Source organism: Salvia hispanica, chromosome 4, assembly GCF_023119035.1.
Source record: "Salvia hispanica cultivar TCC Black 2014 chromosome 4, UniMelb_Shisp_WGS_1.0, whole genome shotgun sequence".
Lineage (NCBI taxonomy): Eukaryota > Viridiplantae > Streptophyta > Magnoliopsida > Lamiales > Lamiaceae > Salvia > Salvia hispanica.
This window is the reverse complement of record NC_062968.1, coordinates 23,731,818-23,747,628: the sequence shown is the minus strand read 5'-3', so window position 1 is coordinate 23,747,628 and position 15,811 is coordinate 23,731,818. Positions and strand designations below refer to the sequence as shown.

Here is a 15,811-nt window from a genome sequence, read left to right as displayed (position 1 = left end):
CAAATTCAGTCTCGATTTTTACTATTCTATCCTTTAGCCCTTGAGGGGTATATCCGTCTATTTAGTTTGATTTGAGGACCAAACTTGTGATTTTTGAATGTTTATGTACTTCTTTCGTGATTTTTTAAGGACCAATATTTTTGTGATATTATTAAATCTTTGTATATTATTTCAAAAAAATTATTAAAATTTTTGTAGTGTTATCTAAAAATAAACTATTTAAATCTTTGTAGTACTCCCTCCGTCCCGGCTAAGATGACACATTGCTTAGCCGGCACGGGGTTTTAGGAGTTATTGGTTAAAGTGTTTAATTGGAGAGAGAAAAGGTGGGTGTAAGTATTAAAGTAGAGAGATAAAGAAAGATGGATATTTTAATAAGAAGGAGAAAAAGTGATTGAGTGTATTAATTGGAGAGAGAAAGTTTCCAAAAAAAGTAAATGTGTCATCTTAGTTGGGACAAACTAAAAAGAAAAACGTGTCATCTTAAGTGGGACGGAGGGAGTATTATTTAAATTATTGCATTACAATCGAAAAATTAATATGTATTTGTAATATTATTTAAAACATATTGAACGGTTTATTTTTAAAGGATTCATTTTAGTTTAATGCTTGATTGCTACAGAAACACAGCATCTTGTGTTGTGCTTAATACGCAAGTTTTTAGGAACAAAGCGCAGCATTCTTATTCCGTTTCTCTTTTCCAATATTTTCATTCTTTATTTTATACCTTCTCGTCTTTCTCTGCTTTTAATATTTTCATTCTTTATTAGTGCTACTAAAAGAATAATGAATTTTGGTAACATAATATATAAAAGATACTCCCTCCGTCCCATTGAAGATGACCCACTTTTCTTTTTAGTTTGTCCCAACTAAGATGGCCCATTACTTAAAATGGAAACATTTTTATCTCTACTTTATTCCCCCCTCTTACTTTACTATCTCCTCTCAACACACGAAATAAAGTTGCATAAAATCCCGTGCCGCCCAAGAAAGGGATCATCTTCCTTGAGATGGAGGGAGTATTAAAATTTAAAATAAAATATTTATCCAGCAATGAGATTGTATTAAATGACATAATTTTATTAGTTAATAAAAGGAAAAGTGATGGAGAAGGAACAAGAATATAATGCTGCGTTTTGTTCTACGAACCTGCGAATTAAGCACAATACAAGATGCTGTGTTTAGCTGAATTTTTTTTTTCTATAGTGCTGCAAAAGCCGTAAATACATCGTTATAAACTAACCAAAATACATCGTTATAAACTAACCGAAATTTGATTTGTAACTAATTTAATTATTTTGTTCAACAATATAATTACATCAAGTGGGTGATTATTTTAACTAATTCGTATTATTCGGGGCAAAAGATATCAAATACTACAATGCTGTAAAATAATTGTTTTGACAAACGATCGAGATTAAAAGTAGATTTTAAATATATTATCAACAATGCACTCTTTAGAACATGCATGGTATTAGACAGTTTTACTTGCAGTAGAAGTATGTGATCTCCACTAGGCGTTAAACACGGTTCTTTTTACTATAAGTTCAAACAGTATAACGAGGCAAAACATTCTCTCACCATCAAACACACACGAAAAATGCAAAACAACCAAAATTTCGACATCAAGCTCTATCACGACGATGGTCGTCCCAAACGAACCGGTAAAACCACAAACAAACACCTCTCATTTCTCACTTCCCTCCTAAAAAAATTTATATATATATATTTTTTAGCATATCCTTTTCTTTTTTTTTACCAGGGACCGTTTTCACAGCGAGTTCACACATGATCACTGCCGTGATAGGCCCGGCTGTTCTTTCACTGGCTTGGGCTAATGCTCAATTGGGATGGATTGCAGGTCCCACCATACTCATTTTGTTCTCCGTAATTACACACTACACTTCCTCTCTCCTAGCATCGTGCTATCGAGACGGTGACTCTAACAACGGCAGGAGACACTACACCTACATGGATGCTGTTAGGTCTAATCTAGGTTTGTGTTCTTCAAATGCTTGGGGGAAATGCTCACTTCAAATTTGAATATGGGATAGAAGCAAGCTTAGAATAAGTTCAAAAACTAGTTTTACTAACCATTTATACAAAATTCAAATTTTGCATTACTTCTGTGGACATGTCTCACAAAATTATTTGGTGTATGATTAAAAAAGTTTTCTACACTAAAATTTGTTTTTAGTTTATGATTGGAGATATGTGAATTATCTGTGATTTTCAGGGGGGATGCAGGTTAAGTTGTGTGGGGCTATTCAATACTTGATTATTTCTGGGGCAGCTATTGGCTTCACATTGGAGGCTTCAAAAAGCATGATGTGAGTGGCTGTGTATCTTAGCAGTCTTGGTCAATAAACTAAAACTGATCCCAGCTAAAATTATACTCCACTTAGCTAACTCTATTATTTGTATTAAAATACATTAATCCCACTGCACTGATCAGTAAAAGGATTTATTGCTTCAATATATTTGATGTTGTGGAATCAGGACTATTGAGAGGTCAAATTGCTTCCACACAAAAGGGCATGAAGATCCTTGCAAAGTCTCTAGCAATTATTACAAGATTGCATTTGGTGTGGTGCAAGTGATTCTCTCACAAATCCCCAATTTTAAAGAGACTGGGTGGCTCTCTATTGTTGGTGCTGCCATGTCCTTCACTTTTTCCTTGATTAGCTTAGGCCTTGGAATCTCCAAAGTTGCTGGTACTAATTTCTATCTTCAATTCTTGATCTTGATTCTTGACACTACTATGCGTTGTACTTGTTGTGTGTGTTTCTAGAAAATGGGGCAGTCAAAGGAAGCCTCACAGGAGTGAGCATTGGTGAAGTCACAGAAATGGAGAAGATTTGGGGAAGCCTCCTAGCACTTGGTGCAATTGCTTTTTCCTATTCTTACTCATTAATCCTCATTGAAATCCAGGTACATTTCTTTAAAAAGAATCTCAGTTATTACTTAAATCATACTACGGCTATTACTAATGACAGGACACAATCAAATCCCCACCATCTGAGTACAAAACAATGAAGAAGGCCTCCTTGATAAGTGTATCTGTCACAGCCGTCTTCTACATGCTCTGCGGCTGCTTCGGCTATGCAGCCTTCGGTGACATGTCCCCGGACAACCTCCTCACTGGCTTCGGATTCTACAACCCCTACTGGCTCCTGGATATCACCAACACAGCCTTAGTCATCCACCTCGTTGGTGCCTACCAGGTCTTCTGCCAGCCCTTATTCGCCTTCATCGAGAAACTCGCACAAAAACACCTCCCAGAGAGCACGTTTTCCGTCATAAACAAGGAGATCCCAGTCCTAGTCCCGGGCCTAAAGAGCCCCTTCAAGCTCAACCTGTTCAGGCTCGTGTTGAGGAGTGTGTTCGTGGTGACAGCGACCATGATCTCCATGGCCATGCCATTCTTCGGTGGTGTCGTGGGGGTCCTCGGGGCGCTCGGGTTCTGGCCCCTCACGGTGTTCTTCCCGGTCGAGATGTATATCAGTAGCCACAAGATTCCTAAGTGGAGCTCAAGATGGATATGTTTGCAGATGTTGAGTGGGGCTTGTTTGATCATATCTATTGCTGCTGCTGCTGGCTCAGTTGCTGGAGTTGTTTCTGATCTCAAGGTTTATAAGCCTTTCAAGACTAGCTATGAGTAGTTGTAGAGGATGGACGTGTTTTATCATATCTATTGCTGCTGCTGGCTTATGATAGATGTTATCTCACATTAGAGTGAAAAAAAAATAGATAAATGGTGAAATTGTTCCTTGTAGGTATGGATGAAAAAAATAAGGAAATCAAAGAGTGAGAATTTTTCTTCTCTCTTATGAAATTGTTCCTTGTAGGTATGTTATCTCTTGGGAATTTAGATCGAACATCAAAGAGAGAGATTGCCAATGAAATTAGAAGTAATTCATCTCTCACAACTAATATTTCATCAGCTGAGATAACTTAATGAATAGTTTGTTGTGCCCTACTTCACTTAAACATAGCAAGGTTAATATAGCAAACAATCAATTGGCTATAGAAAACCTTCAGTAAGGCAGCACGTAACAAAGGGTATCGATATCCATGGAGCCCTTAACACTTAACCTTCAAGACTCACTCATCATGGCAGCCATCCCTCGTCTCAAAGCAAAACGCTTTATAAAGTGGCGTACCTGCTGCTGGACCAAACTTTCAGCAACGAGCAAAGATTCGACATCTCTATTTGGTGCTCGATCTGAATGGCTGCGCACAGATTATACTCATCAAGGCATGTGGACAGCTGATGGTATCGATTATCTGTACAACACGAGCAGAGCAAACATACACACAAACTAGGGTGCAGCAAATGGAGATAAACCAAAACTTATCTCATAAGATAAATGTTTTACAAAGTGAAGAATGGTCACCTGCTCTAAGTCGAAAAATGCATTTAATACCTACTGCTGAGAATAAAACTTAAGAAATAAAAGAATATGTCAGTATCGATATTGCTGTGCAGTCAAGAATTACATACATTGTACAGGAGCATTACACGATTTTAGAAGCTCCTTGAAAAATCTCCTACTAAAATGATGCTAACTTTTCATAATGAATGGTGATGAATTGCATTTCTAACTCCTCTCCAGTTTAAATCCTCCGAGCTGTATGAGTCTCCAAACTGATTTGTCCCGTTTCCCGAATCTACACCTGAGTTCCCCCACTTCTGCTGCTTAATTTACGAGAACCCTCTTCTTGCTGAAAATCTGGATGCTCATTTTCTATTGAAATATTCATTTCTGTCATTGTACGTTTCTGACCAGAGTAACGAACATGGCTAGCAACATCATCTTGTCCTGCCTTTTCAAGCGGTTCGCTAACACATTTAGCAACTGGCGATGGCTCTTCTCCCTTGTCGCTAGCACATGGAGGCAAAGGAGGAAAGGGATGGAATGGCAAACCCGGAGCTACAGTCCAAACAGCAGCGGCTTCTGCAATGACCCCAAATTGTTGCATGAGAGAAGAGGGTATACCATAAGATACAGGCATACGTGCAACGAATCTATCTAGTGAATCTGCCAGCACAATGCCAGATGGATGCTTTCTGAATGTCTCTCTCTCTTGATGACTAAGAGCATTCGAACAAGTAGTGGCTGGGATAATAGAGTCATTACAAGGAGTCGAAAACCCAGGAGGAATATCATTGTCAGTATTTTGGTTTCTGTCAACTGACAAACTGGCTCTAATACTGGGACGCATGCATTCCTCCGGTGGGGTATCCCATCTACTCTTGCGCTTGCGTGTTCTTGTTCCATTAGTTCCATTACTACAACCTGAAGCAGAGGAGAGGTTTGGGGCTGAAGTCTCAATACCAGATACAACAACGGGCTGTTTGTCACAAGATTCTACTGAATCTGCATGTTTTCCACCTCGGTCACTCCTATGATCTCCTGATGATACTGATAATTTACCATTTGTTGAATGCTGGCGAAATTCCCTCTTCCCATCATCCATTTCCATGAAGCACTTTTTCCGGAGGGATCTCGGAATCCACTTATCCCTGAAGTTTCGTGCAATTTGATGGACCTGAGAGCAGTAGAGGCAATAGATACTCCAGTCAAAAGCCTATCAAACATGGACTAATGAGGGACTAAATCGACACCAAAATGGACGACAGTTACCTGTTTGTCAGCATGTTCTGTCAGGGTCAACATTGAATCTTTGAAGCTGCAAGTACAAGTAAGGAGCAATTTAGAGAGCATAACAATTTATTAATATTTCATGTTCAGTATGACACTATAAATTAAAAAGAAAAAACAAGGCTAATCCAAGAGCGAGAGGAGAAAATATCTCCATCTGCGCACATGTATGTTCTTTATGTTCAGCGTGAAAAGGAAGCCACACATAAAAACACAACAACCACTTGAATAGAATTTCTTTGTATATAATTTTTTGGAAAAAATGGAGTAGGGAAATGACAAAACAGCACACTTTTTTTGTTCAAGTACATTGTACAGCAGTAATAGGAGAAATTTTCTTCACCTTTCGACACCTGGACGAGGTGGACCTCCGCTTATGTGCTCCAAAGTAAGGATTTCTCTTGTCGCAAGATATTCAAGTACCTATCAACAAAAAATGAATAATATAATAAGCATGATAATCCAAGTCGTTGAATGATTATTTTACTCAGGTGCATTGTTGTCACGGCATTATTAAGTATTATATTTAACACTAATATCAAAAGCTATTCATTATTAAGTATTATATTTAAGTATTATGTCCCTCCATCCCTCCCGTGGGTGCGCACTTTTTGCCATTTGGGTACATCCCACACCTGTGCACATCCCACTTTTGGACACTACCCAGCACAAACCAGTATTTTTTAGTCCTGTTTAGCTTCCAGATAAATTATGAAATGATCACTTTAAGTCTTTAATGACTAAAAACTATACATGTTTAACAAATTTACCTTAAGAAGCTTGCGCAGGATTGGAGTTTTAATGAACTCTTTTCTGTACCTCTTCATTATGTTGTGTAACATCTGCAGACCTATTGACCAAAATCCACTCATTATGAAAAACACAATGTAGTTACTAAACACAAATTAAAATGGTATACATCAACTTTTTGGTAACACAAGACTGAATAATTACCATTCTTATTGATTATATCAACCAAAACAGTCCGCGATTTTGTCTTTAAGAGTGCATCCAAGATCATTGAAAGATCTCGATTACTGAAAGGGAGATCAAAATGCATCAAGCATCAAGCAAGTAAATATGTTTATATTCACCCTAACATATGGAAATGCACAATATTTGGAAATACCTCTGAATAGCTTCACCATGCCCATTACTCCCAAATGCAGCGGTTAGAAACAAAAGCTTCAAGTACCCTCTTGAGGCATCCTGCTAAGCCATAAGAGGATTAGAATTTAGAAATGGACCAGGACCACCAAGATGAACACAAAGCAGGATCAAGTGCATAAAATCAAACTAAAAGAAACAGATGCCGTCAAAATGAAGCAACAACTGCATGTGGTTAAAGTAAATACTAATTACTAAGATTTGTAGAAACCTCCTTGAGGTCATAAACCAGAAACAAAAGGATGCATTAACAAACTAAAGTTTGAAAAAACATGAAAAGTTGATGGAAAGAAGGAGAACTTACTTTGCGCTTGCTTATTCCACCTTCAGTATCCAGCAACTCATTTAATTTCCCCTCAACTGCAGTCATTCAGAAAGGCATTACAGTAAAACCAAAAAATAAAAGGAAAATGAAAGCATTAAGCCAATGACAGTACCTGTTTCAACATGACTGCTAATGGAAAGGCCAGGTGACTTCTTAGATTTGTTGCGTACTGCGTTTAACTTATCCCCATCTGGAGCCACTTTGTCATTCACAACATTTGATTTGAGTCTCCCTTTTCTAATTGATGGTGATGAATGATAAGTCTTAGCAGGAGATCCAGACTTCGAGGATTCCTCCTTTCCTCGCATAGTGCCATATTTCAACTTTTTCTTTGATTTAACTGCATCATGCTGCAATTTTACAGGTAATGTAGTAGTAGACACCTTCAACCTATTACTGACATGCAGAGTCTTCGACACTGTGTTATTCCTAAGTTCCTCTGATTGAAGGGAAGCTTCCTTATGTTTAACTGGAGAACTGCTCTGGGGCAGGAGGCTCTCAGATTCAGCCTCCATATTAGCTGATCCAGAAATATTCAAGGCCTCTTCAGTAGTATTCAAAGGTGTAAGAGCAGCATCAGAAGCAATATCATTAACACTAGTAGCATTGGCAGGTCCATATTTATCATGGACTGTCATGTCCACAACTCTTGTAGCAGTTGAAGTCTTAGAGCATCCATTAGAATCAGAATTCACACCTAATCCTTTATGTGAAGTGCCTGAATTGATGCTCTCAATTTGATCAGCAGCATTGACATTCTCTGTTGTGTCTCTGTCTTCTTCTAGCTCATCTCTACATTTTATTTCTTTCTCAAATAAGGATTGAGACATTATAGCAGTCCAGTCATGATTCATATCCCTATCTTCACAGATCATAACAGGTTCTGCATATTCATCATCTGAGTCATCCTGAACAATTACTTCAGAATTTGTTGGATCCCCACCTATATAGCCTCGGCAATTAGGTGAACCACAAACACATTTCTTTGCAGCAGCACCGAATACACGCACATAATTGTAGTCAAACGTAACCTCTTCACCCTGTCATGCAAAAAATTGCAAAAATTAGCATGTCCCTCCCACACTCTTTAGAACACAGACACAAACAGTGATGCAGCTTGACCTAGGCCACATAAATGGTTCACCACTTTCAGCAGATATCATTACCTTTTTAATATCTCTAATAGCAAAAAGTCCAACACAGACTTCTCCATTCACCATCCACTGTAATCATAAAAGATGAAAAGTCAAAGATTAGTATTTCTATTTCTAAACCCCTTTAAGTCATGTAATCACTTTTCTGAAGTTACAGGCATGGAATAAGGAATCACATAATATGATGTAGTTTTTCCATTTTGACTAATTAAAAGTAATAATAGGATCTGATAGAAGAAATTAGTTGTTCTTTAAGTGTGACACAATTACACAAGCTTCTCCAATGATCATGGATTTCCATAGAAGAAATTAGTTGTTCTTTAAGACTAAATAATAATTTTACAAATCCATAAACTCTTTCACTTTGTACTACTGAAATACATGAAGAATATACATAAGAATTCACAAATATAAGAAAAGCCAAGCTTCCAGTAATACCTTTTCCGTCCGGCAGTTAGGGTCACAACTATGGTTTATAAAGCGGCCCAAATTCCCTTTAGAACACGCATCAATTACCTGAAATAAAAACATTAAATTCCAAGAAAACATGATAACCACACACAAAATAGCACCATTAAATGTTATCAAAGTCAAACATGGGAAAGCTCAGATTGAATCAATTGAGATTTCGGTGAGCTGAGCACAAGGCCTAGTCTTATTTAATTACATCAACCATTGTTAATGTATTTAAGGTTACACAAACTCTTTCTCAGATTGGAATACGAACTTCTTACACCAGGAAACTCATATTCTCGAATGCCATTATGTCTGTGGCCAACCATTTCAAAGGATACAAGAGACTTTACATATGCATGCAAAATTAAAGAACGTAAATATACAAAAACTGGTGAGCTAGATAAGAACATAAATCAACGTCCAAAAATCAGCCTGTCAAATTAGCACCAATTAGTGAAGACTTGATGCTTCAACTACTCAAGATACTCCACAACCCATACAGCATAACTAAAAAGATAGACATTTACATTTTTTGGTATACGTCTTGATCCATAACAAAAGAGTAAAATCAACACTAAAATTAACATTATAAACTAAAAATTGAGTCAGAATCGGACACAAATCATCACGATGACATAAAAAGAATATTAACAGCCCAATGATGTTTTCCACTTTACACATTAAATAAAGAGGGGAGGGGATGGCAGCAAACCTCACTCCCATTCAGCGTCATAAAGTAAAAATGTTTATGCCCTTGCAAAGCATACTCTTTCTGCCTGGCTTCATGAGTGTGGACATCAAGTACCTAAAACATCCATAACTCGAACATTTAAGAGCTGAAGTTACAGTTATCTGTTATGGCAGAATATGCTGAAATCTAAAGTCCCACCACACCATGATCTGTGGCTTAGGAAATATTAATGACAAGCTATTTGCTGCAATTTGCATATCAAATGAGCAATTTCTCAGGAAAATGAAGTGACACAAAATAAATACCATGAGACAAATTCTCATTGCCGAAAGAAAACACAATTAAAAAGAATCTTGAGTCATCTCTGATTCTGCATGGAATAACATAAATCAATTGGAAGTAATATATGCAAGGCCGCTGACCAATCTCATATTGTGCATTATTGACTAATTCAGTTTAGTATATAGAATGACAACTTAGTTTGATATATTTCAACACATAAATGCTAAATATCTGAAATATGGATTAACTGAGTTACCTCTCCAATATATTCAATGAGAAACTGTCCTTCAGAGATTTCCTGAAGAGATTGGAGACCAAAACCCTTCTTTCCACACCTTAACCATTTGAGTTTTGCATACGTCCGTTTTTGGAACTGTAGCGAAACACAGGGGTTATTAAAGTGATAAAATAAAATTGTTCAAAAGTTAGAAATAGTAAGTACCTGCTGATTCGAACAAAGTTCACCGCACGGACAAGTTCCTCGAACACACTCAATGTTTAGCATCCGATTAAGGCATTTAGATCCACAACCCATTCTTCCATCTGATGGAGGTTTGCAATGGCAAACCATCACCTGTTATACACAAGTGAAATGCAAGAGAAAAAATAATATCAGACTGATAACACTTTGGCCAGGGCAAACTGTAAAAATGGGTGAAAATACCAAGCAAATACAAAAAAAACAATTGTACATACACAGAATAACAGTTATGCACTTAATAGTATATTTATGTGATTTACAACTAAAATCAAGCAAAATATATTGGGCACGAACAATTGCACATGAACGGAGCTAAATTCTCACCTCATCGATGGTCTGAGTTTTACGGCTTCGGTGGAGAAACAAGTTTGACTTAATAAGAGTCCAAGATGACTGTTTAGCAGCTGGCAATATATACTCAGAAGTCAAAAGCAATAGGGGCATTTCATCTACAGAAGGTACAGATCTGATTTGCGATAAAAATTACCTGTTGATTTGTTTTTATTGGACATCGGCAAGGTGTCGCCAGCATCTTCATCATCAGATATTCCCAGCTCTTTATTGATTTCTGAATTTGATTTCTCTTGAGGAATTGAGCAGTCAGCAAAGTCTTTATCAGTGTTATCCTTGCAAGTCCTTCAAATAAGACAAAATCCATAAATTGGTATTTCCTTTGTTGTAAAACAGGATTGACATCTAAAGTCATCTAGTCCCACACTTCGCATTCTTAGGCTCAACTCGAAGTAGCCCCAAAACAGCCAAAATATGTTTGAGCATAATTTATCAAATGACAGGTGAATGTACTAGACAAATATTACTTGGATCATTCAAGTATATGACCTGGAAAACATGGTGTGAGTATCAATTTTCATTAGGACATTTCCAGAACAAATACATCAGCAGAGCTGGTAGTGTGCTGTACAGCTTATGGAAGATTGCAAAGAGTCTTTCTGAATTTTGAAAATAGAAAATAAAAAACAATTAAATTGACCTAAGACCATTCCAGATGGGTCTAACTTAAACCATTCTGCAACATGTGCATAACAATTTTAACATGTAACTACTGGCATACTGTAGCTTGTACAACAAAATACATTGGCTTCGAATATTGTAACATGAGTGACATATTTCTGATACTTGGTGACATTTTCCTACATTTCTTTGACAAAGAAAAGGCATAAACTAGATACAAGTAAAACAATTCTACCAGGCCAAGTAGTGAGGATAACTTAACATGCACAAAACTAGGCACATACACACACTGGCAGAGACAGCCATCCATGTCTATTCAAATGTAACTAAGATGTAATTTCTATCAACATTTCATATATAAGATACTAATAACAGTGGTTAATTACCATCGGCAGTTTGTTTGATCAATCTGATCTGCAAGTGTAGCTGGAATCCGCCGCCATTTTTGGCACTCGTCACAGAGGACCCATGCATTCATTGGAAGAGCATTCTGACCATTTGGCCAACCAGATGAAGATACAAATCCTGATTCAGTAGGAGGAGAGCTAAGATCTCCAATTTCTCCATGATCAGGAAGTGTTTGATTTCCTAAAAATATGAGAAAATATATTTTCAGATTTCCAGTATTGCAGTAGTAGGATATAAGTCACTGGGCTCAGGGAACAGCATGATCAACATAATACCATCATTTTTTTACGTTTTCATCAAATAAGGCACTTCTTACATAAAAACTGATATCAACAGACCTAAACATGTACCTGCTTCTGGATGGCTTCCCACTTTGCTAAGAACACCACTTGCATCGCCCTTCGGATCAATTTTAAACTTAACAACAAAGTTCTTTTTATCCCCCTTCTTTCTAGAGGATTTGCCTTTCTTGCGGGGCAAATCCAAGATACTATTCCTGCTCTTGCATCCTCCCTTCGCACTAGAGTGGGCCTGCGATTTTGAGGACTCAGTTACATCAGAAAGCTCAGGAGAAGGGTTCACTTCACGGCCTAGAGGTGCTCTAGCTTTATGTTTGGCTTCTTCACCAGTTGTCTTCTTTCCTTTTTTAGATTTCAATTTTGGGGAACTTAAACTTGAAACCGCAGCAGATGAGTTTGCAAAGCATTCCCCACTACTTCTTTCCAGTGGCATCCCAGGACTATCTTGCAGATCGTTGATATCTCTCTCACCAAGTGGTGCATCAGGAATAGAGTTTATAACTTCAGAATCAGGTGAAGTTCCTGGATCTAAACACCTATTCTCAGTGGGAGCTCTCAAATTATATCCTTGCTCATGGCTGCTGATCTGATGATCACTTAATGTACTCAAGGATTTATTTTCTAAACTACATGTAACATCAAGCTGTGCATCCAAAGCAGAAGCATCAGCACTTATTACATTCTCCATGTTTTCATTGGATACCATATCTCCAGGAAATTCCTCCTGAAACTTACTTTCGCTTTTGTCACATGATCCAGAAATGCTTGTCCCCGATATGTTACAATTTTCAGCCACATTGACCACACCACAGATTTGATTGCCAAATTTAATCTTCAAAGAGATGCGACCAGTTGGAGTGGAGCTTTTGCAGGCAGCTTTTTGACCTGTCTTTTCCTTGATAACATTGCTCTTCCCTTGGTTACCTCTTACTTTCCCTACTATTTTCCCATTACCTAAACATGGGTTTTCTTCAAAATTTGGTAAATCCACAGATCCCCAAACAGAAGATTTAGCCCGCTTGGAGAGTAAACTTCTTTTCTTTCTAGAAGTCTGAGATGGTGAGTCTTTTGGGGTGATCACCGTACAACTTCTTGATGGTTGCTTAGTATCATTAATATGGTTCAATTTATCAAGAGTGTTGCGGGAACTATTCCTCCGAGAAGATGCGTATACAATAAGATCATTTGATTGTTGGGTCCTCTCAATTTGATCAGCAACCTCAGCTTCACCATCCCCATGTATAGAGGGATCGTGAATCCTCTCAGAATCAGAAGAATAATGTAAACTATAACCCTGTCCCTCACCATGTATCTGTCCTTGCAGCTTAGATTCAGAAATAGAACCAATAGCATCAATTTTGACAGGGCTAATTGCCATGTCATTCCCCAGCAATGGTTGCTCAGAAAAGTTGATGGAATGAAAAGGTGAAAGAAGACCTTCTGCGGCTGAAACATCTGATCTGAGCATCACATCAGATGATTCATCATCTCTCACATGAGTCGATTCATATGGTTCGGGTGACACATACAATTTTCCAATGCCAAAATTGAGATCATCCGGAGATGACGCTGCCCTGATCTCACCAGCATTTTCACTGAAAGACGTCTCAGTAAACATATTATCCAGTTTACTGAGATACACAGTATATTTGGTGAAGTCTCAATAGCAGTACTCAGGTAACCCCTATAATCATTTTTCCTTTTATTAACAGCGATTTATCTTACTGTAATAGTAAGGGAAGGCCGAATGCAATATCAATTGGTATCTAACTGCAGAAAAGAAGAAGCTTACTAAAAGCCCAAATTTGAGACGTCAATTACACTCTCCTCCAACCGCATCAGATATGTAGCTTATTGACTCTGGGAAAGAATGGTCATGGAAAAGAAAATGAGTGTAGAAACAAGTAAACTTCACTAAAACAATAATAATAAACACTGCACTCCACAATAAGCATATGAAGCTGAGTATGGATACTAACATGTTCGACTTAGCAATTATTCTAGCACATCTTCTCAAACACGATTGTACAGTTTACATCATCAAATAAGAAAATACTGCAGGAGAAAAAATCCTATTCACTCCTGAAACCGCAAAAACAATAAGGCTTGTACACGTGTGCAAAAGAACGGGGGGATAGCAACACAGGCCATGAGCTTATACACACACAGAAAGCTAAAAGCTTCAAACTTTAGTATCCTGGCATGAACAATTCATGTAAGACATGGCACCTCCATCACTCTCTTCATTCTGTAACAACACAATTGGTCAACTACAAAAACAAAGCTACAATGAAACAAGAGCAAAAATTGTTCACAATCACATATCAATCATAAAATAGATGAACAAGAACTTAATTCCTAACGGCACAACAATGCAGGTAAGGGCCGGTCTCAGGCACACACAACAATCAATCCAATCAAACAGAGCCCAAAACCCCTAAACGCGACCAAAATCAAAACCCTAATTCAATCGAAATTACCAATGCCGAATCACGCAGACCAAATAAAACACAGATTAAAAGTCAAGGGGAGATAAAAAGGGGGGAAATCGCACCTGATGAAAAATCAACCAACGCGCTGGGCAACAACCGAGGGTTAATTGAATTGATTAATTGAAACAAACGTGTGGAAGGAGACACGTACAACGGCTGTATATAAAATCCTTACTGGATGTATTTATGTGAATTTTAGAGAGAGAAAGGGATTCCTTGACGGTGCAGGCAACGGTTGTTCAATGGGAAGAGAAGAGAGAGAGAGTTTTCCTACCAAAATATGGAACCTTTTTATCCATTCTGTTCTCACACACACGCAGTGAGGGTACAACGTTGTAAGGATGATGTACAAGCAGTCTTTGCTCAGCTCTTGGACGTTGTACGCGTGGCATGTGAGGGCAGCGACCCCTGATAATGATTAATTATTTTCCCTTTTCTATTTAGATATTATTACTAAAATATCTTGTTTTTATTTTATTTTGGCTATTTTTAACAATAATAATGTTTTTAATTATTCTTTTGCCTTTTCACAATAAAGATTGGAATTTTGCATTTTCAGTAAATATTACGAATTATACAAAATAATCCCTCTGTTCCAGTTTAAGAATAAGATTTAGTTATGACATGAGTTTTAAGAAATTGGTGGAGTATGTAATAAAATGAAATGAGTTGGTGGAGAGTAGGTTGATAGTAGGTTCCTTTTGACTTTTTAGATTTAAAAGGTGTTTTAATTTATTTATTTATGTTTATTTTTATGTAAATAATGACATTTGGATGTAAATTTAAGGAATAATTGGGTTAAATTTTATGTCCAAATATGGTAGATATTAAATATGACTCTTAAACTGTGATGAATTTAAATGATAAAATGTGACTTTTAAACTGGGACGGAGAGTATAATACGCTACATTGCTTACATATTTGATCTATCCAACCTACTTCCCTACTAAATTGTCAAGTGAAGACCATTTGGTTTGGCCTTTGTATTAAAGATTTGGTAAGTTTTGGCCTCAAATGATAAGGTAGAATTAGAAATGCACATATTTTTTGTTGTTTAGAATATTTTGCTATTTTAATATTTTGTTTGGTATTTTTGGCCAATATATAATTGATTTAAAAATTATTATGACTAAATTTTTTTAATATTATTAAAGAATTGGAGCTTTTTTATATGGTTCAAGTGACTGTTACGATTTAATTAAAAATATGATTAGTTTTAACTAATTCATATTATTTGAGACCAAACATATATTTTATTAATAGTAAAATATACTTTAATTCAATTTTGGATTAAAAACTGTTATAAAACCTTCGGAACAAACAATCAAATCCAATTTATCCATTTGGGAAATACGCTCGAGTTATTATTAGAATTGAGTCCTAATTTCCTAAATATGCCAACGCTAGTATTTTGCCAT

General features: G+C 36.9%; 2 protein-coding genes across 5 annotated transcripts; one reads left to right on the top strand and one right to left on the bottom strand.

Moving 5' to 3' along the window:
- Positions 1–1,590: 1,590 nt before the first annotated feature.
- LOC125224206 (amino acid permease 3-like) lies at positions 1,591–3,941 on the top strand. 2 transcript variants are annotated; one of them, XM_048127567.1, is made up of 6 exons: positions 1,591–1,664; positions 1,763–1,996; positions 2,237–2,330; positions 2,500–2,651; positions 2,792–2,931; positions 2,997–3,941. In XM_048127567.1, exons 1-6 carry the CDS (start codon positions 1,601–1,603, stop codon positions 3,660–3,662), a joined length of 1,350 nt encoding a protein of 449 aa, XP_047983524.1. In that variant the 5' UTR covers positions 1,591–1,600; the 3' UTR covers positions 3,663–3,941. The 2 variants fall into 2 exon arrangements, with proteins under 2 accessions (XP_047983524.1, XP_047983523.1); XM_048127566.1 differs by having other exon boundaries at positions 2,500–2,714.
- A 396-nt stretch (positions 3,942–4,337) lies between these two features.
- Positions 4,338–14,664, bottom strand: LOC125224205 (histone-lysine N-methyltransferase ASHH2-like). 3 transcript variants are annotated; one of them, XM_048127563.1, is made up of 19 exons: positions 14,456–14,661; positions 13,694–13,761; positions 11,941–13,585; positions 11,581–11,782; positions 10,710–10,858; positions 10,547–10,626; positions 10,184–10,315; positions 9,998–10,114; positions 9,481–9,573; positions 8,751–8,828; positions 8,325–8,381; positions 7,271–8,198; positions 7,138–7,193; positions 6,796–6,875; positions 6,621–6,703; positions 6,437–6,516; positions 6,010–6,089; positions 5,649–5,694; positions 4,338–5,553 (listed from the first exon to the last, which is right to left on the bottom strand). In XM_048127563.1, exons 3-19 carry the CDS (start codon positions 13,517–13,519, stop codon positions 4,672–4,674), a joined length of 4,722 nt encoding a protein of 1,573 aa, XP_047983520.1. In that variant the 5' UTR covers positions 13,520–13,585; positions 13,694–13,761; positions 14,456–14,661; the 3' UTR covers positions 4,338–4,671. The 3 variants fall into 3 exon arrangements, with proteins under 3 accessions (XP_047983520.1, XP_047983521.1, XP_047983522.1); XM_048127565.1 differs by having other exon boundaries at positions 4,867–4,958; positions 5,142–5,553; positions 11,941–13,761; positions 14,456–14,664; XM_048127564.1 differs by having other exon boundaries at positions 11,953–13,761.
- Between the last annotated feature and the right edge of the window lie 1,147 nt (positions 14,665–15,811).

What these genes read in the sequence shown, in the direction of transcription:
- LOC125224206 (XM_048127566.1), top strand. Translation starts at nt 1,601, where the DNA reads ATGCAAAACAACCAAAATTTCGACATCAAGCTCTATCACGACGATGGT. An exon ending in TGGTCGTCCCAAACGAACCG is followed by an intron (nt 1,665 to 1,762) that starts GTAAAACCACAA and finishes TTTTTTTACCAG; the next exon opens with GGACCGTTTTCACAGCGAGT. An exon ending in TAATCCTCATTGAAATCCAG is followed by an intron (nt 2,932 to 2,996) that starts GTACATTTCTTT and finishes TACTAATGACAG; the next exon opens with GACACAATCAAATCCCCACC.
- LOC125224205 (XM_048127563.1), bottom strand. Translation starts at nt 13,519, where the DNA reads ATGTTTACTGAGACGTCTTTCAGTGAAAATGCTGGTGAGATCAGGGCA. An exon ending in AACTTTGTTCGAATCAGCAG is followed by an intron (nt 10,115 to 10,183) that starts GTACTTACTATT and finishes GTTTCGCTACAG; the next exon opens with TTCCAAAAACGGACGTATGC. An exon ending in CATGGTGAAGCTATTCAGAG is followed by an intron (nt 6,704 to 6,795) that starts GTATTTCCAAAT and finishes TCTCCCTTTCAG; the next exon opens with TAATCGAGATCTTTCAATGA.